Source organism: Rhinoraja longicauda, chromosome 12 (assembly GCF_053455715.1).
Source record: "Rhinoraja longicauda isolate Sanriku21f chromosome 12, sRhiLon1.1, whole genome shotgun sequence".
In the NCBI taxonomy this organism is placed as follows: domain Eukaryota; kingdom Metazoa; phylum Chordata; class Chondrichthyes; order Rajiformes; family Arhynchobatidae; genus Rhinoraja; species Rhinoraja longicauda.
Genome location: NC_135964.1, coordinates 4,210,106 through 4,235,509, shown reverse-complemented (window position 1 = coordinate 4,235,509; position 25,404 = coordinate 4,210,106). Strand labels below are relative to the sequence as shown.

The window sequence follows — 25,404 nt, the reverse complement described above, 5'->3', positions numbered from 1 at the left end:
GATCATTCTCAATCAGTACCCCGTTCCTGCCTTCTCCCCATACCCCTTGACTCCGCTATCCTTAAGAGCTCTATCCAGCTCTCTCTTGAATGCATTCAGAGAATTGGCCTCCACTGCCTTCTGAGGCAGAGAATTCCACAGATTCACAACTCTCTGACTGAAAAAGTTTTTCCTCATCTCAGTTCTAAATGGCCTACCCCTTATTCTTAAACTGTGGCCTCTTGTTCTGGACTCCCCCAACATTGGGACCATGTTTTCTGCCTCTAACGTGTCCAACCCCTTAATAATCATATACGTTTCGATAAGATCCCCTCTCATCCTTCTAAATTCCAGTGTATACAAGCCTAGACGCTCCAGTCTTTCAACATATGACAGTCCCGCCATTCCGGGAATTAACCTAGTAAACCTACGATGCACGCCCTCAATAGCAAACACCAGCATCTCTGGTGAGAAGGAATGGGTGACGTCTCGACTCGAAACGTCACCCATTCCTCTCTCCAGAGCTGCTGCCTGTCCCGCTGAGTTACTCCAGCATTTGGTATACATCTTCTCTCAGGTGGTCCTGTTGCATCCTGTTGTCGGTACGTATCGTTGTCGGTACACAAGACTATTGAACACTTTTGATTCTTGACTCTCAAGTCTCCCAACATTCATTATTTGTCAGATCCCACACAATCTTTCCCCACAGTCTGTCCAACCCAATGAGCCGTCTGTGGAGGAAAACTGACAATCAAGGAATTTGAAGAACAGTAAAAAAACAGAGGATGATGAAGGAAAGCATGGGACAAATATCCTATTGGGTGCCGTTCAACAATATATCATCCAGAAAAACTGGATCAACATCAGTCAGTAATGCCAGTCCCTCCCTAGTTGTCAAACGTCGGACAGTACTCAAGCCACACATGTTTATGCTGGTCAGAGCATGTCAGGGAACATTTGTTGACGAGGAAAATACATTCTTCTTCTAAAAGCTGGGGTTAAAAATCCTCTTCTTTGTCTTCCAAACCAGCAAGTAGAAGTTAGCATATCTTTTATACTGCTTTGTCCAATATGGCCTGGGTTGCTTGTAGATTTTTTAGATTTAGAGATACACCGAGTCCGCGCCGCCCAGCGATCCTTGCACATTGACACTATCCTACACCCACTAGGGACAATTTTTACATTTGCCCAGCCAATCAACCTACAAACTTGTACGTCTTTGTAGTGTGGGAGGAAACTGAAGATCTCGGAGAAAACCCACGCAGGTCACGGGGAGAACGTACAAACTCCGTACAGACGGCGCCCGTAGCCAGGATCGAACCCGAGTCTCTGGCGCTGCATTCGCTGTAAGGCAGCAACTCTACCGCTGCGCCACCGTGCCGCCCTGAACCCATCCCTGAACCTCCCTATGAAACTAATGCTGAGTGCAGATAGTTGGTACTTCAATGGTCACAGTCACTGATTGCCCTTCTTCAAGATGGCTGCCACTTATCACCAAGGTGGACTCCTGGAGTCCGTACCCACTCATGCTGAAACCAGTTGTTATTTCTACTTCCAAAACATTTTTGCTCAAGTTAGATAATATAAATGCTAACAATACAATACAATACCATACAATATACCTTTATTGTCATTGTACAGGGGTACAATGAGATTGGGAATGTGCCTCCCATACGATGAAATAAATAAATTAATTTAAACAACAACAACCCAACGAAACAAATTGTAACAGTTTTAAGACAGAATAAAGTGCAAGTAGATCTGTGCCGGATCACTGCGATGTGACCATCCGGCTCAGCAGGACCGGTTCATAGCAGCTATGGCCCTGGGGATGAAGCTGTTCCTGAGTCTGGAGGTGCGGGCGTAGAAGGCCTTGTATCGTCTGCCCGATGTAAGAAGTTCAAACAGACTGTTGCAGGGGTGTGAAGAGTCTTTGTGGATGCTGGTGGCTTTTCTGAGGCATCGTGTGTTGTAGATGCCCTCCAAGTCTGGTAGCTGTGTTCCGATGGCCCTCTGAGCTCTATGGACTACCCGCTGAAGAGCTTTCCTCTCTGCCTCCGTGCAGCTGAGGTACCACACAGGGATGCCATGTGTTAGGATGCTCTCTATGGTGCAGCGGTAGAAGGTCGTCAGCAGCTGTTGGGGGTAGACCGGACTTCTTCAGTGTTCTTAGGTAGAACAGTCGTTGCTGTGCCTTCTTGACCAGCGCAGCAGTGTTATTGGACCATGTTAGGTCCTCTGAAATGTGAGTGCCCAGAAACCTGAAGCTGGACACTCTCTCCACACTGTCCCCGTTGATAGAGATCGGGGCGTAACATTGGGGTGTTGGGGTAATGGGCATCTCAAGATCCCAATATTCCCTGTGGGAGATGCCTGAGAGTGTCTTCAACCGAATTCATTGCTTACAATGCCTGAGGGCCCCTGCTCAGGCAGCAGGTGCAGCCTATCGAGCAGACAAGCCGTTCTCTGCCCATGTAAAATCACTCATTAATTAGGAATCACAGAATGGCATATCTAGCGTTCTGTTTGGTGAAGCAGCTGCTGTTCGTGAGGTGCTGCTTGTTCAGAATTAGCTGCACAAAATCATTCAAAGGACCCGAGGCAAAGCTGCATCCCTGGTCAGGAGCAGACAGCCTCCATCCATACCCATGGGACATGACCCCACTCTGCGCTTCCCCTTTCAGTATCACTGAACCCTTCTGGTCTGCAATCAAAGGGCCATGAATATAGGGCACCATCAGTGCCTTTTTGCTGACTGGATCCAAATTGCTTCTCCCAAGGTTATGGCATTTCTGTAACAAGAAGAAATGGGCACAGTAAGTCAATAAACGTAGTTATGTACGCCGTGGTTGTGCAGACTGTATCACGACATTATCATCACAGCTTGACGGTTGCTGTAAGGAACCCGTGTAGGGAAGATGTGTGACTTGCACGTGATCCCTCCCACTCTCATGGCAATGGCACTAGTGGTGGCATTCCTCAAACCTTTAATCTCTCTCTTTCTACCTGCCCTGACTTGGAATGAAGGTCATTGAATGAATGAAAATGAAATGCTCTGCATTTGAGAAAGCAGCAGAATTTTAGCACCTAGCCATAGCCTGCACTGAAATATTGAAAATGGGTATGTTTGAGGTTCATCAAATGCCCTCTGATTGTTCATATACTGTATGGATAATTAGAGCTAATAGACAATAGACAATAGGTGCAGGAGGAGGCCATTCGGCCCTTCGAGCCAGCACCACCATTCAATGTGATCATGGCTGATCATTCTTGATCAGTACCCCGTTCCTGCTTTCTCCCCATACCCCCTGACTCCGCTATCCTTAAGAGCTCTATCTAGCTCTCTTGAATGTATTCAGAGAATTGGCCCCCACTGCCCTCTGAGGCAGAGAATTCCACAGATTCACAACTCTCTGACTAAAAAAGTTTTTCCTCATCTCTGTTCTAAATGGCCTACCCCTTATTCTTAAACTGTGGCCCCTGGTTCTGGACTCCCCCAACATTGGGAACATGTTTCCTGCCTCTAACGTGTCCAACCCCTTAATAATCTTATACGTTTCGATAAGATCTCCTCTCATCCTTCTAAATTCCAGTGTATACAAGCCTAGTCGCTCCAGTCTTTCAACATATGACAGTCCCGCCATTCCGGGAATTAACCTCGTGAACCGACGCTGCACGCCCTCAATAATCTCCCTTGTTGTACAGCCGCGAGATCCTGCTTCATCCATAAGATGCAAAATCTGCAGTTGCTGTAAGTCCGAGGACCAAAACAAAAACTGGAAAAAACAGAAACAGATCCGGAAGCTTATGTGAAGGTAACAGTAATTACTGTTTCAGATCAAACCTTTCATCAGAATTGGGAATGGTTGTGGATGCAGCAGATTCTTTGCAGTGGTCAATGGCCATTGACCTGAGATTTTCTTCCTGCAAACGCTTTCTGGCCCGCTGAGGGCATTCCCTTGCAAATTCCTCGTTTTGCTCCAGCTGCAATGATTTGACTCCATACCAATGCAACCAAGCCATTTTTGGCCCATCTGCTCACGGTCACGCCCCACTCCAAAGCAAAGATGGGTCCACCATCCTGGAGAGCAATGCTGACATCAATTCTCGATGGAGGGAGCACTTTGAAGAGCTTCTCAATCAAACCGCCTCACTTGACCGGAATGCGACCAACAGCATTCCAAAGCAGCCCGCTGACGACTCCCCAAGCAGAATGCCATCACTTGGAGAAGTCAAGGAAGCTACCAAAGCCTTGAAAAACAACAAGACCGCTGGACTGGACGGAATACCAGCCGAGGTCTACAGAACTGGAGGTAACCTGCTCCATTACCAACTGCATCAACTTCTCATCGAGATCTGGACACATGAAGACCCACCAGGAGACTTTAGAGACTCAGCAATCATCCTAATCTGAGGAAAGACATTCTTGCCATAGAGGGAGTACAGAGAAGGTTCACCAGATTGATTCCTGGGATGGCAGGACTTTCATATGAGGCTTGTACTCGCTGGAATTTAGAAGATTGAGGGGGAATCTTATAGAAACTTATTCTTAAGGGGTTGGACAGGCTAGATGCAGGAAGATTGTTCCCGATGTTGGGGAAGTCCAGAACAAGGGGTCACAGTTTAAGGATAAGGGGGAAGTCTTTTAGGCCCGAGATGAGAACGTTTTTTTTCACAGAGAGTGGTGAATCTGTGGAATTCTCTGCCACAGAAGGTAGTTGAGGCCAGTTCATTAGCTATATTTAAGAGGGAGTTAGATGTGGCCCTTGTGGCTAAAGGGATCAGGGGGTATGGAGAGAAGGCAGGTACGGGTTACTGAGTTGAATGATCAGCCATGATCATATTGAATGGCGGTGCAGGCTCAAAGGGCCGAATGGCCTACTCCTGTTACCATCTACAAGAGGAAAGGCCATTGATCTGACTGTGGAAACTATCGTGGATTTCCCTGTTAGCAAAGTCCTCGCCCGCATCATGAACAACCCACGCAAGCCCTTAGCCGAGAAGATCCTCCCGGAGACACGAGCCGGTTTTAGACCATCACGTGGAACAGCCGACATGATCTTCGCAATGCGTCAACTACAAGAACAATGTCGTGAACAACTTCAACCTTGGTACATGGCATTCATCGACCTCACGAAGGCCTTTGAATCAGTATCAAGGGAGCTCCTATGGGACGTCCTATCCACCTACGGATGTCCTGAAAAGTACATTTGAATCCTGAGACTCCTCCACGATGACATGCTTGCCACAGTTATAGCCAGCAACAGCAAGTCTGAGCCGTTTCAAGTCAGATCAGGAGTGAAACAGGGATGTGTGATTGCCCCAACACTGTTCACCATCTTCATTGAGACAACCATCCACATCATCAAGGACAACCTACCCCCAGGGATCAAAATCGTCTACAGAAAAGATGGCAGACTTCAATCTTGCCCGTCTCAAGTCCAAGACTGAGACATCTATGAGCTCCCTCATCGAGTTCCAATGCGCAGACGACGATGGTGGTGCAGCTCTCTCAGAAAACCATCTGCAACAGATCCTGGCTGCCTTCAACAGTGCAAACGCAACACTTGGACTTACCATCAACTGCAAGAAGCCTCAGCTTATCATATCATATCATATATCTACAGCCGGAAACAGGCCTTTTCGGCCCTCCAAGTCCGTGCCGCCCAGTGATCCCCGTACATTAACACTATCCTACACCCACTAGGGACAATTTTTACATTTACCCAGCCAATTAACCTACATACCGGTACGTCTTTAGAGTGTGGGAGGAAACCGAAGATCTCGGAGAAAACCCACGCAGGTCACGGGGAGAACGTACAAACTCCTTACAGTGCAGCACCCGTAGTCAGGATCGAACCTGAGTCTCCAGCGCTGCATTCGCTGTAAAGCAGCAACTCTACCGCTGCGCTACCGTGCCGTTATCTACCGATCGACTTGAGGCAAATCGGGAAGAACCGGCAATTCAACTTGGTGAAACAACCCTGGAAAATGTGGATCACTTTCCGTACCTTGGAAGTCACCTCTCCTCCAATGTCGACCTTGATGACGAGATCCAACATCGTCTTAAGTGGCTGGAACAGCTTTTGGACGTCTTCCAACGAGAGTCTTTCAAAATGGTGACATCCGAACAGACTCCAAAATGTTGGTGTACAAAGCAGTGGTGATTCCAACGCTCCTGTGTGCATCAGAAACCTGGACCACATACCGACGCCTTCTGAAAACACTTGAAAAGTTCCATCAACGATGTCTTCGAAGCAGCTTAAATATCAGCTGGGAAGACTGAAGAACCAACGTCAGCGTGCTGAATGAAGCAAAAACATCAAGCATCGAAACCTTCATCATCAAGAGCCAACTAAGATGGAGCGGTCACGTTGTTTGGATGGAAGACGAGCGTCTACCAAAGCAAGCCTTCTCCTCCCAGCTTAAAGAAGGCAAATGTAAAAGAAGCGGACAAAGGAAGAGATTCAAAGACGCTTTAAAAGCCAGCAAGAAGGAATGTGAAATCCACATCAACAACTGGGAAACCAATGCCAAGGACAGGAAGCTCTGGCCAACCATCATCCTAAAAGGACCAGCGACCCTCGAAGCTGACAGATGCGCAGAATTAGAAGACAGGAGAAGTAAACGGAAAGAAAGGCAGCAACAACCAAAGCCCGATCTGACATCAGGAATGACCTGCCCTGAATGCCAAAGAACTTTCACAGCTAGGATTGGGCTCAGAAGCCACCTGAGAGTTCATAAAGACAACAGAATGTAGACCATTATCCTCGACCTCGAGGGAGAGCCACGTCTGTCTGCTGTGTCAACTTTGAAACAGGTTGCTTGTCAAGTCTCTGGTCATGTGTGGCTGCACCTAACGGCTGCGGCTCGCTCGCTGGCAGTCTGTTTGTCTTTTTTCCTTTTTTTTTGTTTGTGTGTCGGTGTTGGGATGGGTTTTGTTTTTGTTTTTGGCTGTGTATGTGTGGGGGGTGTGGTGGGGCGGGGGAAACCTTTCTTTTATTAGGTCTCTACCCCGGGGCGCAGCTCGCCCGCGGGGCCTTCCATCGCCCGGCGCGGCTCGGCCGCTGGACTTAACATCGCCGGCGCGGCTCGGCCGCGGGACCTAACAGTGCCCGGCGCAGCTCGGCCGCGGGGCCTTCCATCGCCCGGCACGGCTCGGCCGCGGAACGGTTCAGCGCCCGGCGCAGCCGCGGGGCCTTCCATCGCCCGGCGCGGCTCGGCCGCTGGACTTAACATCGCCGGCGCGGCTTGGCCGCGGGACGTTTCAGTGCCCGGGGCGGCTTGGCCGCTAGACTTAACATCGCCGGCGCGGCTTGGCCGCGGGACGTTTCAGTGCCCGGAGCGGCTCGGCCGCGGGGCCTTCCATCCCCTTGCGGGGGCTGTGCGTGTCGGTCGCCTCGGTAGGGGTCGAGCTGCCTGTCCGTGGGCATGGGGGGAAGAGAGGGGAAGTTTTGTTGCCTCCATCACAGTGAGGGGGTGTTTGGAGTCACTGTGATGGATGCTTGTGTTGGGGTCGTGTGTCCTGTGTTCTTTTCTTTTTTGTTGTGTTCTGTGACTGCTGTAATTTTGTTCAGTATCTGTACCGAATGACAATAAAGTTCTGTACTGTAAGTCAGACTGGTGTGGAGTTTGTACGTCCTTCCTGTGACTCTCTGGGTTTTCTACAGATGCTTCATTTCCTCACCACATCCCAAAGATGTGCAAGCCGGTGGAATCAGTGGCCATTGTAAATCACAATACTGTTGGGTGTGCTGCAGAAACAGAAGCTAATGATGGAAATGGAAGTATTAAAAAGTGGGATTAATGTAGATGGGTGATTTTTGGTGAGCTCAAACTGTGTGAGCCACAGGGCAGTTTCTATGCTGTATGACTCTGTGATCTACATATAAATAGCTATTTTGACAAATGGCAAGTTTATTCAAACATTCACGTTTCTCACCTTGGCACTTTTCTTCAAGTCTGACATCATTGCCCTGGCATCAATCTGTCATTTCCTGGCTCATTGGTCTCGGTGATCTGTGTGAAGGAGACCCATTCTGGCCTTCTATGACATTTTTTTGTGTGCCACCCTAGCTCCTGCCAGGATTTTCCCCATCTTAATCGGTAAAATTCACTCTTTCATACATCATCTCTCATCTTTGAGAATGAATCAGTTACATACGCAACAGAAATATTGATTCTTGCAAACAGCCACTGAATCAAAGTGAGTGATATATGTTTGTCATACTATTACAGAAAGGTCAAGGGAAACATAAAATGAAATAAAGTACTTTTATAAAACGCTTTGGAAAATGGAAAGGCATAATATTTCATTTAACTTTTTTATGTTTAGCTGCCAATGTTCAATGCTTGTCCATTTATTCAGAACAGAATTCATTACAGATTCTGCTCAACATTTCTAAATCCTGTAGTTAACTCACATATTTTCACACAGAAGATTGACGTCCAGATTTAAAAAAACATCCTTTATAAACGAGTGCTGAAAAAAGGTATATTGGCATTCATTGTGTGCTGGCAGTCAAAGACCAGCAATGTTATCATTCAAGGAATCCTCCCAAGTGCCTAAAGGAAGGAGAATAGAGAAGGTGCCATTACCTGTTTCAATATTTGGGCTGTAGTTGAATATGTGCAGTCAAATATTACATAGAATTCTTTTCCCCTTTTCATCTGTTTCAGAAGAGGCTTGGCGTCTCTGTTCCCAAATGGCAACTGGCGAATCTTAACTTTAATGTTGTATCTGGAGGGGGCTTTCATTAATTCTTGTAAACGAATAAGACCTAGGAAACATTAAGTCAAATACGTAATTAAAAACTGTATAAATCCACACACCTCAAGTTCCACTTTAATTTCTAATTAGCCATCTGTGAAACAATCAGGTTTTGGTATTTCTTAAGCACACTAATGGCACTGGGAATCATATTCGAGCATCATGCTCTCTCATGCCACTCAAACCCAATAAGATTTTACCTACTCATTCCAGCAACGATTGACTGATCCAACTGGTAACTAAAATGGATACCTGAAAATTACCCGAAAAGCATCTGTGTAAATAGTTGTAGCTGTATCTTGGCCATCAACGTTCAAACTTTTACACTTCAAACTTTTCCATATTCATTGAGAATTTGAGGTCATGGAGTGCAAATATCTGTGCTTTTAACTTTCTTGAGACAGCAACGAGGACGCTGCCCGGACTCGAGGGCCTGAGCTGTAGGGAGAGGTAGAGCAGGCTTGGACTTTATTCCTTGGAGTACAGGAGGGTGAGGGTGAGGGGTGAATTTATAGAGGTTTATAGATTGTGAAAGGAATAGCTAGAGTAACTGCACAGAGTCTTTTACCCAGAGTAGTGGAATCAAGAACCATAAGAAATAGGTTAAAGGCAAGGAGTGGAAAATGCAATAGGAAACTGAGGGGCAATCCTTTTACACAAAGGGTGGTAGGGATACGGAACGAGCTGCCAGAGGAGGTAGTTGAGGCAGGTTCTATCACAAAGTTTAAGAAACAGTTAGACAGGTACATGGATAAGATAGGTTTAGACGGAAATAGGCCAAATGCTGGCATGTGGGACTAGTGTATATGGGTCATTTATTCACAAAATGCTGGAGTAACTCAGCAGGTCAGGCAGCATCTCAGAAGAGAAGGAATGGGCGACGTTTCGGGTCGAGACCCTTCTTCAGACTGATGTCAGACAATAGACAATAGACAATAGGTGCAGGAGTAGGCCATTCAGCCCTTCGAGCCAGCACCGCCATTCAATGCGATCATGGCTGATCACTCTCAATCAGTACCCCGTTCCTGCCTTCTCCCCATACCCCCTCACTCCGCTATCCTTAAGAGCTCTATCCAGCTCTCTCTTGAAAGCATCCAACGAACTGGCCTCCACTGCCTTCTGAGGCAGAGAATTCCACACCTTCACCACTCTCTGACTGAAAAAGTTCTTCCTCATCTCCATTCTAAATGGCCTACCCCTTATTCTTACTCAGGGGGGCGGGACAAAGGAAGGATATAGGTGGAGACAGGAAGATAGAGGGAGATCTGGGAAGGGGGAGGGGAAGGGAGGGACAGAGGAACTATCTAAAGTTGGAGATGTCAATGTTCATACCACTGGGTATATGGGTCATGTCGGTCGGCATGGGCAAGTTAGCCAGAACGACCTGTTTGAAAGCGTGTGGACTCTATAACTCTATAACATCCCTGGGTGGTGCCCGTAATGGCTGCCTCGCCAACAGTCTGTCTCGTCATTTTCCTTCCTTGTTGTTTTTTAGTATGTGTTAAATGTATGTTTCAGTGGAGTTAGGGGGGTTGGGGGAAACTTTTTAAAATCTCTTACCTCGACGGAGATGCGATTTTATCCCGTATCGTATCTCCGTCCACACTGCGGCCTAACATCGCGGAGCTGGCGGCCTCTGCTGGGGACGGACTTCGGGAGCTCCAACCGCAGGAGCCTGTGGACGTTACCATCGTGGAGCCCGCGGTCCCTGGTCAGAGACTGACTTTGGGAGCTCCAAGCCGCGGGAGCTACGATCGCCCCGACGCGGGAGCTTCGATTGCCTCGACGCGGGGGCTTTGATCGCTGGCTGCAGGAGCTTCGACCGCCCCAACTGCGGATGGTTCGACTGCCCCGACCACGGAAGAATAAAGAGGAGAAAGAGCCTTTGGTAAGTTTGAGATGCACTGTGAGCAGGAGAAGGAATCGGCCACCTTACAAACTCCCCACTCTCCAACCTGTTCCATCTGTGGCTCCCACGTTGGCCTCATTATCCATCTCGGGTCGTACAAAACCAGAGTAGTCACAAGTCATCGTCAATCCTGAGAAAGCTCCAAAGAAAAGATAGATGGAAATACTGCATGTGTAGGTCATCACCAATACCACAAACCTGAAAATCATCCAGAATCTCAGATATTTCAAAATTGAAAAATTCTTGCCCTAAAATGCTGAGTTTTACGTAACCATTATTGCCTATGTCGATGAAAGATCTAAGATGTTTATTTAGATCTTTGTAAATAGCGATGAACAATGGATACAATTGCTAATACTGGTGTTTATTTTCGAGAAAATATAGTAGATCTTCAATTCTCTGCACTCTGAATCAACCATATAGGCAAAGTCTGAAGAAGGGTCTCGACCCGAAAGTCACCCATTCCTTCTCTCCAGAGATGCTGCCTGTCCCGCTGAGTTACTCTAGCTTTTTGTGTCTATCTTAGGCAAAGTAGCATTAACCTTATAGAAATGACCCATAGCGTAATCATATTTTCAGATTTCATGATGGATAAATGAGAGGTTATCCACTTTGGTGGCAAGAACAGGAAGGCAGATTATTATCTGCATGTTGTCAGATTAGGAAAAGGGGAGGGGCAACTAGACCTAGATGTTCTTGTACACCAGTCACTGAAAGTAAGCATGCAGGTAAAGCAGGCAGTGAAGAAAGCAATTGGCATGTTGGCCTTCATAGCAAGAGGATTTGAGATTAGGAGCAAGGAGGTCCTATTGCAGTTGTACTGGGCTCTGGTGAGACCACACCTGGAATATTGTGTGCAGTTTGTTCTCCTAATTTGAGGAAGGACATTCTTGCTCCAGAGGGAGTGCAGCTTCGGTTCACCAGGTTAATTCCCGTGATGGCGGGACACGGTGGCGCAGCGGTAGAGTTGCTGCTTTACAGCGAATGCAGCGCCGGAGGCTCAGGTTCGATCCTGACTACGGGTGCTGCACTGTAAGGAGTTTGTACGTTCTCCCCGTGACCTGCGTGGGTTTCTCCGAGATCTTTGGTTTCCTCCCACACTCCAAAGACGTACAGGTATGTAGGTTAATTGGCTGGGTAAATGTAAAAATTGTCCCTAGTGGGTGAAGGATAGTGTTAATGTGCGGGGATCGCTGGGCGGCACGGACTTGGTGGGCCGAAAAGGCCTGTTTCCGGCTGTATATATATGATATGATATGATATGATAACTTAGCTGAGAGCGTTTTTGACCTATCGAGTCCATGCCCGCTCACACAGCAATCTTATTTCCAACTAACTTTCCCCATGAACCGCATTTCCATCAACCGTTGAAATTTGTGCTGCTGGAGTACTCTGCCAAATGATCCAGACAATCTCTGCAGGGAACATCTGACTAGATCCACCATGTCCTTTTGTGGAAGGACCTCGAGGAAGTTATCTGTTCAGTCCACAGATTAACGCATGGTCCTACATTGCTGAACAACATGCATCTTCTTCGGTTGGCTTCCACTGGATATTAATCAGACTACACTCTCCATCTTTAAGGTCAGGTGCTCAGTCATTTATTTCTCCATAATCCCTCTCCAGTCATGAATGAATATATCTCCTATGGACACCAAAGGATCGTGCATGATTGACATTATAAACTTAGCATGATTGACATTACGAACTTAGCATAATTACTGGGTGGAACCTGTCCCTAGTGTGTGTAGGATAGTTTTAATGTGCGGGGATCGCTGGTCGGTGCGGGCTCGGTGGGCCGAAGGGCCTGTTTCTGCGCATTTTTTGCCGTTTTTGGATATTCTTCATTGTTATTCTGAGAAAGCATTTCTGTTTCTATATCCCAGCATTAAACGTTTTGGACTAATTGGCGAGGAACATCAAGTTGGACGCGAATGATTTCAGACAGAGGGCGATGATAAAGGGTTGTTTTTGTGTTTGGATGCCCGATGCTATCTCACATGGATTAGTGCTGGGACTGGGACCCTTGCAGTTTATAACATATGAAAATGATGTGGATATAATGATGTGGTCGGCAAGATAAGTTCATGGATGATGCAAGGTCTAGCATTGTTGTTGTTTGTGTAGAAGGTGGTCTTAGGCTGCAGACAGATATCGATGGTTTGATGTAAAGGGCTGAACAACGACCGATGGAGTTTAATACAGTTTAATCCAGACAAATACAAATGGATGAATGTTGGGAGGACTGATGAGGCTGGGACATTCACTGTGAATGGTTGGAGCTTAAGGGATATTGAGAAACAGAAGGACATTGAGTAAAACTGGATAGATACTTGAAAGTAGCATCAGAGGTAGACAATATGATTAGGAAGCCATGCAAGATAAGGGCCTTCATTTACTGGAACACTGAATACAGAGATAGGGAGGCTATGCTCTAACTTTATAAAACCTTGATCAGACCTTAGATGGAGTACAGTGTGCAGTTCTGGTCGTCATGCTATATAGGAAGATTGTGATTGTGGTGCAGAGGGTGCAGATTCACCAGAACGATGCCTGGAATGGGGCAGTTCAGTTATAAGGAGACTGGGGAAGCTAAGTCTGTTCTCCCTGGTGCAGAGAAGGCTAAGAGGAGACATGATTGAGGTATATAGAAGTCAGATGGTATAGTTAGAGTAGACGGCAGGAAACCTCCCCCTATATTTTAAGCAGATAAAACCAGAGAAGCTAGCTGAGGGAGTGGTGGTGAAGCACGGTCTGAAAGAATGGCTGAAGTTGGATTGCTGGTATCATTTAAGAAGTGATTTATTGAGAAGTTTAGGCATGGAGGGGAATGGACCAAGTATTGGACGGTAGGGTTCACACAGATGGGTGCCCATTACTTGTCCGGTGAGCCAAGAGGCCTGTTTCCATGCAGTGAGCTTGTCGAACAGGTCTGAGAGTCTTGCTCCCTGTGCGGACTGCATCCCACAGTTCTGAAAGAGGTGGCTGTTGAAACTGTGGAGGAATTAGTGGTGATTAGCGGCACGGTGGCGCAGCGGTAGAGTTGCTGCCTTACAGCGAATGCAGCGCCGGAGACTCAGGTTCGATACTGGCTATGGGCGCCATCTGTACGGAGTTTGTACGTTCTCCCCGTGACCTGCGTGGGTTTTCTCCGAGATCTTCGGTTTCCTCCCACACTCCAAAGACGTACAGGTATGTAGGTTATTTGACTGGGTAATATGTAAAAATTGTCCCTAGTGGGTGTTTGATAGTGTTAATGTGCGGGGATCGCTGGGCGGCGCGGACTCGGTGGGCCGAAGGGCCTGTTTCCGCGCTGTATCTCTAAATCTAAAAAAAAATCTTACAAGAATCACTGGAGTGGTTCCAGAGGACTGGAAAATGACAAATGTAAATCCACTGTTTTAAGAAGGGAGTGAGGCAAAGGAAAATAAATGATAGGCCAGATAGATGGGCCTGCTAAACAGGTTGGAAGCCCATGGTATTACAGGCAAGGGGCTGGCATGCGTAGAAGATCAGCTGACTGGCAAAAGGCAAAGAGTGGGAAGAAAGATGGTGTTTCTGGGTTGGCTGTCAGTGAGGTCAGTGTTGGGTCAGCTACGTTTCACATTACACAGATGGATGCAGGAGCAGGTAGTGAGAGAGGACAAAAGGAGTCTGCATGAGGACTTGGAAAGGTTGGGAGAGTGGGGGATGGAATGCAACGTAGCAATGTGTTCTCTGGTGGATGAAATAAAGGCAGAGACGACTTTCTAAACGGGGAGAGGATGCAGAAATCAGAGGTGCAAAGGGATTTGGGAGTTGCTGCAGGGTCGCCAAAAGATTCATTTGCAGCTTGGGTCATCAGTTACAAAGGGCAAATGCAACGCTGGCATTCATTTTGAAAGGACGAACGTAAAACCAAGAATGTAATGCCAAGGGTTTATAAGGTGCTGGTGAGGCCACATTTAGAATATTGTAAGCAGTTTTGGGCCCGAAAATAGGATGGTTGTGCTGGAATTGCAGAGGGTCCAGATGTCTTTTTTAGATTTTTTAGATTTTTTTAGATTTAGAGATACAGCGCAGAAACAGGCCCTTCGGCCCACCGGGTCCGCGCCGCCCAGCGATCCCTGCACATTAACACTATCCTACACCCACTAGGGACAATTTTTACATTTGCCCAGCCAATTAACCTACAAACCTGTACGTCCTTGGAGTGCGGGAGGAAACCGAAGATCTCGGAGAAAACCCACGCAGGTCACGGGGAGAACGTACAAACTCCGTACAGTACAGCATCTGTAGTCAGGATCGAACCTGAGTTTCCGGCGTTGCATTCGCTGTAAGGCAGCAACTCTATCGCTGCGCCACCGTGCCGCCCGGGAATGGTTTGCGGGAACAATCCTGGGGATGATTGGGTTAACGTATCGGGAACGTTTGATGGCTCTGGGCCTGTGATCATGGAGTTCAGTAAAATGAGGGTGGATCTTATTGAAACCTACTGGATAATGAAAGGCCTAGATAGACTGGACGTGAAAAAGATGTTTCCAGTAATGGGAGTTTAGAACCAAAGGGCCTCAGAATAAAAGGACGTACCTTTAGAATGGAGATGAGGAAGAATTTATTTAGCCAAAGGGTGGTGAATCTGTGGAATTCATTGCCACAGATGGCTGTGGAAGCAAAGTGATTGGGTATTTTTAAAGAGGAGATTGATGAATTGTTGATTAGTCAGGGCATCGTGGGTTGCAGGGGGAAGGCAGGAGAATGCGGTTGAGAGGGAAAAATAGATCAGCATTTGATTGAATGGCAGAGTAGACTCGATGGGCCAAATGGCCTAATTCTGCTCCTAGGTCTTAATGATATGATTCTGTGAGAAATTGACCTTTAGTAGCAATCATTTAAATGTAGAAGAAAATCTGGAGAACCATAAGTAAAAGGATAAACAAGTTATTAAAAATTGTGGGAAGGGGCAACTAGCAGTCCCTGAGAATTAAAACTAAATACAAATAGAATGATGGAGTTGCATATACAGGAAGAGAACACCAAGTGTAGGAATTCATGCTGAACATGCTCAAGATGGTCGGCCAATCTGCAGTTAAAATATAAAAGTTTTTTGCATTTATGAAAATGACAATAATTAACAAAGATGTTCCAATGTCACAGTAAATGAATGCTTTTCGTTCCAAAGCTACTTTTTGTTCTTTCTGGTATAACTAGTAAAGTTAAGATCTTCAAAAGAAAACACAAAGTTTTGATTCAGTATCAAGGTGGTGAGTGCAAGGCATTTAAATGGAAAATTACTAGATGAACACTTCACAACGAAGATGCCGATGATGTAGAATTTTCTACTTAAATCACTGAACCAAGGCAATGAATCCTTTTAAATGGGAATTAGATTGTTCAGTGAAAAGGAGGAATATTAAAATGAGCACAGATGGTGTGAGATTAGATCATAGATCATGCAGAGAAAAACTTCAATGTAGACAGGGCCAAATATCTGTAATGTTCCAAGAGTTTATGAGCATAAAAATGAATGGAACAAGGATATATTGAATGAATGTATGAATAAGTTTATTGCCCAAGTATGTGCATATACAAGGAATGTGCCTTGGTGCTCCGCTCACAAATGACAACACAAACATACAGTTAACAATTCAGTCTGAAGAATATATATAATCACATGGATAAACAAGGCCTGATTAGAAACAGTCAACATGGATTTGTGCCTGGAAGGTCATGTTTGACTAATCTTCTTGAATTTTTTGAAGAGTTACCAGGGAAATTGATAAGGGTAAGGCTGTGGATGTTGTCTATATGGACTTCAGTAAGGCATTTGACAAGGTTCCACATGGAAGATTGATTAAGAAGGTTAAATCATTGGGTATTAATAGTGAAGTTGCAAGATGGATTCAACAATGGCTGAATGGGAGATACCAGAGGGTAATGGTTGACAACTGTATGTCAGGTTGGAGGCCAGTGTCTAGTGGAGTACCCCAAGGATCTGTGTTGGGTCCACTGTTGTTTGTCATTTACATTAATGATCTGGATGATGGTGTGGCAAATTGGATTAGTAAGTATGCAGATGATACTAAGATAGGTGGTGTAGTTAATAATGAAGTAGATTTTCAAAGTCTACAGAGAGACTTGGGCCTTTTGGAAGGGTGGGCTGAAAGATGGCAGATGGAGTTTAAATCTGATAAGTGTGAGGTGCTGCATTTTGGTAGGACAAATCAAAATAGGACGTACAGGGTAAATGGTAGGGAATTGAGGAATGCAGTGGAACAGAGGGATCTGGGAATAACTGCGCATTGTTCCCTGAAGGTGGAATCTCATGTGGATAGGGTGGTGAAGAAGGCGTTTGGTATGCTTGCCTTTATAAATCAGAGCATCGAATATAGAAGTTGGGATGTAATGTTAAAATTGTACAGGGCATTGGTGAGGCCGAATCTGGAGTATGGTGTGCAGTTCTGGTCGCCAAATTATAGGAAGGATGTCGACAAAATGGAGAGGGTACAGAGGAGATTTACTAGAATGTTGCCTGGGTTTCAGCACTTAAGCTACAGAGAGAGGTTGAACAGGTTGGGTCTTTATTCTTTGGAGCGTAGAAGGTTGAGGGGGGACTTGATAAAGGTTTTTTAAATTTTAAGAGGGACGGACAGAGTTGACGTGGGTAGGCTTTTCCCTTTGAGAGTGGGGAAGATTCCAACAAGGGGACATAACTTCAGAATTAAGGGACAAAAGTTTAGGGGTAACATGAGGGGTAACTTCTTTACTCAGAGGGTGGTGGCTGTGTGGAATGAGCTTCCGGTGGAAGTGGTGGAGGCAGGCTCGATTTTATTATTTAAGAGTAAATTGGATAGGTATATGGATGGGAGGGGATTGGAGGGTTATGGTCTGAGAGCAGGTAGATGAGACTAGGTCAGAGAAAGTGGTCGGCGTGGACTGGTAGGGCCGAATGGGCCTGTTTCCGTGCTGTAATTGTTATATGGTTTTTGTTATAAGAAGGGTCTCGACCCGAAACGTCATCCATTCCTTCTCTCCCGAGATGCTGCCTGACCTGCTGAGTTACTCCAGCATTTTGTGAATAAATACCTTCGATTTGTAACAGCATCTGCAGTTATTTTCTTATAACAATTAAGAATAATGCACAAACGCATCAAAACAATAAGGATACACGATTACGGTCTAAACATGTGGGTGAAAATAAACCAGAGCAACAAAGAGACTGTAGCGGCCAGCTTCTCGTCTATATCAATTAGCTCCCAAGCTGCCATTTGCATAGCGATAAGCGTAATGACTCAAACAATAATAACAGAGATCCTCCTAGACGTTTAATAGTTAGTCTTCTTTATTTGAAGGTGCAATAAACATATTGGCATATCTCTTGTTATCGACTGGTTATTAATTGCTAGGTAAAATTCCATATCTTACCACAGTCTATGCGATCATTACGAATTGCCAGATATAACTTCGACACAGTTTGTATTAATCTTCTTGTTAATAAAACTTACAGGCGATTACATCATGGCTGATAAATCTTTTGGCGGAACTTCTAGCTGACCCTCTGTCAGCACCTCCCAGCTCACACACTCTGCCAGCACGTACCCAACTGCCCGTACTCTGGCCCCGCCCAGCCCCTACGTAAGCATTGCATTAACTCTATGGTGTCCAAACTACAGCAGGATACAAGGTAATAATATCAATAAGCAAAAATAACTAATAACTGCAAAATGGCTCCTACAGAGACTACAGACTTTGGTTATTGAGTAGAACTGTCACTCGTGAAAAAGTCCATATTTCCAAATGGATCCACTCCTTCTGCAGTTTGCTACATCACAGACTAAATTTGACTTTTTAAATCATTTGGCATGGAAATTTATTTGGCTTTAAACTTCAACAAAAATAAACTTAAAAACAAGAACCTCATATCTATCAAAAGACTCACCCTTCAAAATACATCATATTTTATTTGATCACGACTCTTTCTAAATGTCCTTAATCTTCATCTTGCAACTGAAATCATCTCAATTTTACTGATTATATAAAAGATCTTCCTTGTCCAAATGTCCTACGTGCAATCATATCTAAGTGGGCGCTGTTAATGGGAGAGTACTATTTATTTTGTTTTAAACGATCTAATAAACAAAGGGCAGTTCAGGGCACAAATCATGCTCAGACACGACTATAGGAGGAGATGTCATGTTTATCCATGAAAATGCAGATTTAATTTCAAAGCAAGAACTTTTACAACCTTTCACTTCAGGAAGCAGAATTAATTTGCCGAAAAGCAAAATGAACATGTGGTCAATTCGGGCAATATTAAGAAAGATTTGATCATATTAATCCCTCTGTCAGATGTCAACTTATTTACATCGGCGAAACCAAACGCAAGCTCGGCGATCGCTTCGCTCCACACCTGCGCTCGGTCCGCGTTAACCAATCTGATCTCCTGGTGGCTGAGCACTTCAACTCCCCCTCCCATTCCCAGTCTGACCTTTCTGTCATGGGCCTCCTCCAGTGCCATAGTGAGGCCCACCGGAAATTGGAGGAACAGCACCTCATATTTTGCTTGGGCAGCTTGCAGCCCAGCAGTATGAACATTGACTTCTCTAACTTTAGATAGTTCCTCTGTCCCTCTCTTCCCCTCCTCCTTCCCAGATCTCCCTCTATCTTCCTGTCTCCACCTATATCCTTCCTTTATCCCGCCCCCCTGACATCACTCTGAAGAAGGGTCTCGACCCAAAACGTCGCCCATTCCTTCTCTCCTGAGATGCTGCCTGACCTGCTGAGTTACTCCAGCATTTTGTGAATAAATACCTTCGATTTGTACCAGCATCTGCAGTTATTTTCTTATATTATACCCTCTGTCATGCTTAGCTGGCAGACAACAACGAAGGACATTCCATGGTATGTCACAAACCAGTTACCAAGGGAACTGGTTGGAGATGAAGTGGCTATATCAGAATAAAATCCTTCTGGCCAATTCCTCGCTTACACCACTCTCAGGTTACATTTGATGTGAAAACTCACAACACAACAAAAGACATTACTTTCTTCATACACCGAACACTATGAAGTTTAACAACAGTTTCAATGGAGATAATGATGACTGGGAAAGAAAACAAAGTTGGCTCTGAGCACATCATTTAAACCTTAATTGGACTTCACTTATAATCCTTATTAGTAAAGTGAATCCTTCAGATCATAGTTTAAATGATCTCTACCACAAGCAGTACAATTATACCATTAGGCCTTTAATTTTCTAGTTCCATCCAACGTATATTAATAATGAAATATTTCTCAAAGGCAACTTGTCAGTGTGGAAAATCTTAATTCTACAGTACTCCAGGACCGTTGTTGCAATTTAACCTTATTAAGTACTGAAGCCGAAAAATATTTCAACCGGTAGAAAGAAATAACTTAAGCACGTGAACAGAATTTGATTGTTTACCTGTGCTATCTTCATAAACAATGGTAATTGTCTTCCATTTGTAAAACTGCACCAGATCCAGGATAGCTCTACTAATTGATGTATACTCTGGATAAAGGTTGATGAAGAATGAGTCCTTCTGATCGAGGATGGGATGTTTCCAGTGTGTCTGGATGTGTGGAACCTCCATTGCATTAGAGATGGACTGAACTGCACTTATTGAAGAACTGTGTGAAGGTCCAAACACAGCAGCTACTCCAAGAGTAAGCTGGTCACAAGCTGGTGGGTTTTAAAGGAACAAATCAATCACATTATAAAGAGAGTGCACAACCTTTAGAATTGAATATCGACACAAAATACTAGAGTAACTAGGCAGAACAGGCAGCATTTCTGGGGAGAAGGAATGGGTGACATTTCGGGTCGAGACCCTTAGGCTATCTCAAGAGGTAGAGGATTGTATTTTAAAGCTTGGAGACGAGCTCTGAATGGCAGGGGTGGGGTGAGGGGCAGTAGATGAGAATATCCTGAAGGATCTCCTGAATTTAAATGAAGGACTCCCTTACGTGAAGATCATGACCCAAGACAGGTATGAAGCTTCCAAGGACACAATCTGGATTATGAATGGGGACAGGATTGTGTCAGATGTGGAAGATTATCCGATGGTCATTGAAGAAGGGGGGCTGCAAAAAGGTGATGCTGCGGCTAATATAGTTTAAGCTCACCCAGTTGAACTTGAGTAAGAGGCGATTTTGAGTTTTTAATTTAATGTTAACATTAAAAATATTTTTTTTCTTCCTCTTCCCTCCCACCATTTTAATGGTCAGCCAACATTTAAGAAACGTGGAAGTACTACTGAAGGAAAAACCTTCCTGGTCCTCCTGACCTAGGCTAGCTGATAGAGCTAACTACTTGCTAGCTCTTGGCTGCCAGGTATACTGTTGAGTAAGGAAGCCCATCCGACATGACTTAGGGTGGCACGGTGGCGCAGCGGTAGAGTTGCTGCCTTACAGCGAATGCAGCGCCGAAGACCCGGGTTCGATCCTGACTACAGGTGCCGTCTGTACGGAGTTTGTACGTTCTCCCCGTGACCCACGTGGGTTTTCTCCAAGATCTTCGGTTTCCTCCCACACTCGAAAGACATACAGGTATGTAGGTTAATTGGCTTGGTAAATGTAAAAATTGTCCCTAGTGTGTGTGTAGGATAGTGTTAGTGTGCGGGGATCGCTGGGCGGCGTGGACCCAGTGGGCCGAAAGGGCCTGTTTCTGCCCTCTCTAAACTAGACTTTAAAATTAGAATGACTCAAAATGAACGCAGGTATCTGTCCATCCCAATTCCACAAGTGGTTTGGCCACCGACACCCTGTCCTGCCTCAGTTAAAAACAAGGTTGATTTATTCACAAAATGCTGGAGTAACTCAGCAGGTCAGGCAGCATCTCAGGAGAGAAGGAATGGGTGACGTTTCGGGTCGAGACCCTTCTTCAGACTGATGTCAGGGGGGCGGGACAAAGGAAGGATATAGGTGGAGACAGGAAGATAGAGGGAGATCTGGGAAGGAGGAGGGGACGGGAGGGACAGAGGAACTATCTAAAGTTGGAGAAGTCGATGTTCATACCACTGGGCTGCAAACTGCCCAGGCGAAATATGAGGTGCTGTTCCTCCAATTTCCGGTGGGCCTCACTGTGGCACTGGAGGAGGCCCATGACACAAAGGTCAGACTGGGAATGGGAGGGGGAGTTGAAGTGCTCGGCCACCGGGAGATCAGTTTGGTCAATGCGGACCGAGCGCAGGTGATAGACAATAGACAATAGGTGCAGGAGTAGGCCATTCGGCCCTTCGAGCCAGCACCGCCATTCAATGTGATCATGGCTGATCATTCTCAATCAGTACCCCGTTCCTGCTTTCTCCCCATACCCCCTGACTCCGCTATCCTTAAGAGCTCTATCCAGCTCTCTCTTGAATGTATTCAGAGAATTGGCCTCCACTGCCCTCTGAGGCAGAGAATTCCACAGATTCACAACTCTCTGACTGAAAAAGTTTTTCCTCATCTCAGTTCTAAATGGCCTACCCCTTATTCTTAAACTGTGGCCCCTGGTTCTGGACTCCCCCAACATTGGGAACATGTTTCCTGCCTCTAATGTGTCCAACCCCTTAATAATCTTATACGTTTCGATAAGATCCCCTCTCATCCTTCTAAAAGGTGTTCAGCGAAGCGATCGCCGAGCCTGCGCTTGGTTTCGCCGATGTAAATAAGTTGACATCTAGAGCAGCGGATGCATCTATTGTGAATGCGGAGTTTGTCTGTTACAGACTCTTTGTATTTTGATCCCTCGATACAATCTCAACCCTCTCAACACTGTGATTTGGCATTCAGCCCATGATGGAAGAAAGCAATAATGGGATGCATGGTACTCACCCCGCCTGGAAGCTTCGAAGCTGTCGTAAAGATTAATCCTCTGTATATCGTAGGTGAGCGTGGTATTGGGCATCAAAGTCCTATTTCTGTTTATGCTGGTGATTGCAAACCTGAAGGCCATCTCTTCAATACTGATGGGCTCATTTTCAGTAGTTTCAAAAATGCCTCCTTAAATAAAAGATACACTGTTCAGGCCGCAACGTGAAAGATGTTCACATTTAATCGTATTCTTGCCAAACACCATTTTATATACAGTACGTTATTTCAAGCATTTACAGTCATAGAGTGATAACCGGCCCTTCGGCCCAACTTGCACACACATGTCCCAACTGTTGCCAACATGTCCCAACTACACTCGTCCCACCTACCCATTTAATTTAGATTTGATTTCACCAAGGAATACTAAGAGCAGAGAAACAGTACGTTTTTTTTCTCTCTCGTCATATGCCACAGATAGATTGAAGGGTCATTTATAACACGGACCACAACTGCTGTAAAGAGACATACAGTCATCAATACAAACTGTATGGGAGTTCATTATTACAGAGGCTGCATGGGGAATGTGCCTGGAAGTTGCAGCTTATTGCCATTGAACAACGCAGAACAAATGGGAGTTATTTTGTTGCATTTGGATTCTGAAGCGTCACTCTGTTAACATTGGGAAAACCTGACTGGTCATCTGTACAACTGACTGCAGACTGCTCAGTCATCTTTCAAAGTTCACGCAGAGTTATTTCATGATCCCCCCCTCTGCTCCCCCTCACCTCCGAACCCTTCCAGTACTCAGCAGTTAGCATTCTCGTTCAATGGATCGCCAAATGGTCATACAGCTGGCAGGACACCCATAGCAATGTTTCTGGCTGAAATATGGCAGGATCAACAACAATAGCAGCAGCAGCCATCCTGTGTCAGAGTTCCCCCTCCCCTGAGTCGCAACAGAGACAAAGTCTCCCTAGTCCTCACCTTCCACCCCATCAGCCGTTGTATACAACACACAATCCTCCAACATTTCCGCCACCTCCAACGGGATCCCACCACTAGCCACGTTTTCCCATCTCCACCCTTTCCACCTTCCGCAGAGACCGTTCCCTCCGCAACCCCCTGGTTAACTCATCCCTTCCCACCCAAACTACCCCCTCCCCAGGTACCTTCCCCTGCAACCGCAGAAGATGCAACACCTGTCCCTGTACCTCCTCCCTTGACTCTGTCCAGGGACATCGATGGTCCTTTCAGGTTAGGCACAGGTTCACTTGCACCTCCTCCAAACTCATTTACTGTATCCGTTGTTCAAGATGTGGACTCTTATACGTCAGCGAGACCAAACGCAGACTGGGCGATCGTTTCGTGGAACACCTTCGCTCACCCCGCCTGAACCTACCTGATCTCCCGGTTGCTGGACACTTTAATTCCCCTTCCCATTCCTACACAGACCTTTCTGTCCTCGGTCTCCTCCATTGTCAGAGTGAGGCTAAACGCAAATTGGAGGAACAGCATCTCATATTTCGCTTGGGCAGCTTACAGCCCAGTGGTATGAATATTGATTTCTCTCACTTCAGGTAGCCCCAGCATTCCCTCTCTCTCTATCCCTCCCCCACCCAAGTCGCACCAGCTTCTCATTTTTCCCTCTACAAACAGCTAACAATGGCCTGTTTCCTTTATCATCGTTACTTTTTTGCATATATTTCATTCATTGTTCTTTATCTCTCCATCACTGTCTATATCTCTCGTTTCCCTTATCCCTAACCAGTCTGAAGAAAGGTCTTGACCCGAAACGTCACCCATTCCTTCTCTCCAGAGATGCTGCCTAACCCGCTGAGTTACTCCATTTTGTGTCTGTGTCAGTTAACCCAGCTCAAGGAAGGTTTTTGTAATTTGCCTTAAATTAGTTTGCACTTCAGCAGTGTAATGTTCTGAATCACTTGTAACAGACAAATATCGAATCTTTCAAATATATATTTAAAAATCACAATATGTTTTTACAATATTATACACACTGGTGTCTTTCCCCTTTTGCCACTTTATCTGTGAGTTTCCAAGTCCATACACCCTAGCAGTATAACAACAGTGTACTGTGAAGTTACACAGCCCTACTATGCATACATGATACTCTTCTTAATACAATTTAGGTGCTGAGTGTATATTCCTCCTGTACCTCAGTGCCATTGCCTGAATATGAAGGGTGTGTGCGTGCGTGCGTGCGTGTGTGGTGCATGTCTGTGCGTGTGTGCGTGCCTGTCTGTGCGGTGCGTGTATGTGCAGTGCGTGGCTGTGTGGTGCGTGTCTGTGCGTGTATGTCTGTGCGGTGCGTGTATGTGCACTGCATGGCTGTGTGGTGCGTGTCTGTGTGGTGCGTGTCTGTGCGTGTGTATGTATGTGTGTGTGTGCGTGCGTGTGCGTGTGTGTCTGTGTGTGTGTGCGTGCGCGCGTGTGCATAAGAGAAAGTGTTAATATGAAAGAACAGCATTTCTATTGGTCTGCAGCTCACATTGACACAATGCGTGAACTCATGATATATTTTCTGGCTTTAATTCATAGTCTTATGGCGAGTCCGAAACTTGTTGGTTGTAGACGAAGTTTATTGCAGCCGCAATACACGAATACAGAGTTAAACAACAAGGTACAGGACAACCAATACAAACTTACTGTCTTCCTTGAAGACTTCGCCGAACTGACTAAAACGGGCGCCAAACGCGCACATGACATCGCTGGCCAATCAGCGATGTCGTTCCCTGGACCAATCCCCATGGTCGCGTTCCCACGTGACCTCGCTGGCCAATCCGAGGGTTCGACGACCTGGACCATTCTCTATGGTCGCTACAGTCTAAGGATTCTCACTCCTAACAGATTAGAGCAGTCACCTCCTGCTGGACTTAGTGTATAGCAGCCCTAACAAATGTAGATATTTTCTGCCACTACGTGGCACACAGTC

At 45.8% G+C, this 25,404-nt stretch overlaps 1 protein-coding gene across 6 annotated transcripts in view; it reads right to left on the bottom strand.

Annotated features, from left to right (window-relative positions):
* The window catches only part of grik1a (glutamate receptor, ionotropic, kainate 1a), a 329,820-nt gene that overhangs the window by 128,247 nt on the left and 176,169 nt on the right, over window positions 1-25,404 (bottom strand). For 5 of the 6 annotated variants that reach the window (XM_078408895.1, XM_078408897.1, XM_078408896.1 and 2 more), the window contains exons 2-4: window positions 22,476-22,643; window positions 20,083-20,340; window positions 8,578-8,759 (exon numbers count right to left, since the gene is read on the bottom strand). In XM_078408895.1, the coding sequence (XP_078265021.1) occupies window positions 8,578-8,759; window positions 20,083-20,340; window positions 22,476-22,643 (608 nt within the window). The remainder of the gene's footprint in view (window positions 1-8,577; window positions 8,760-20,082; window positions 20,341-22,475; window positions 22,644-25,404) is intronic. The other variant, XM_078408898.1, reaches the window with a different exon arrangement.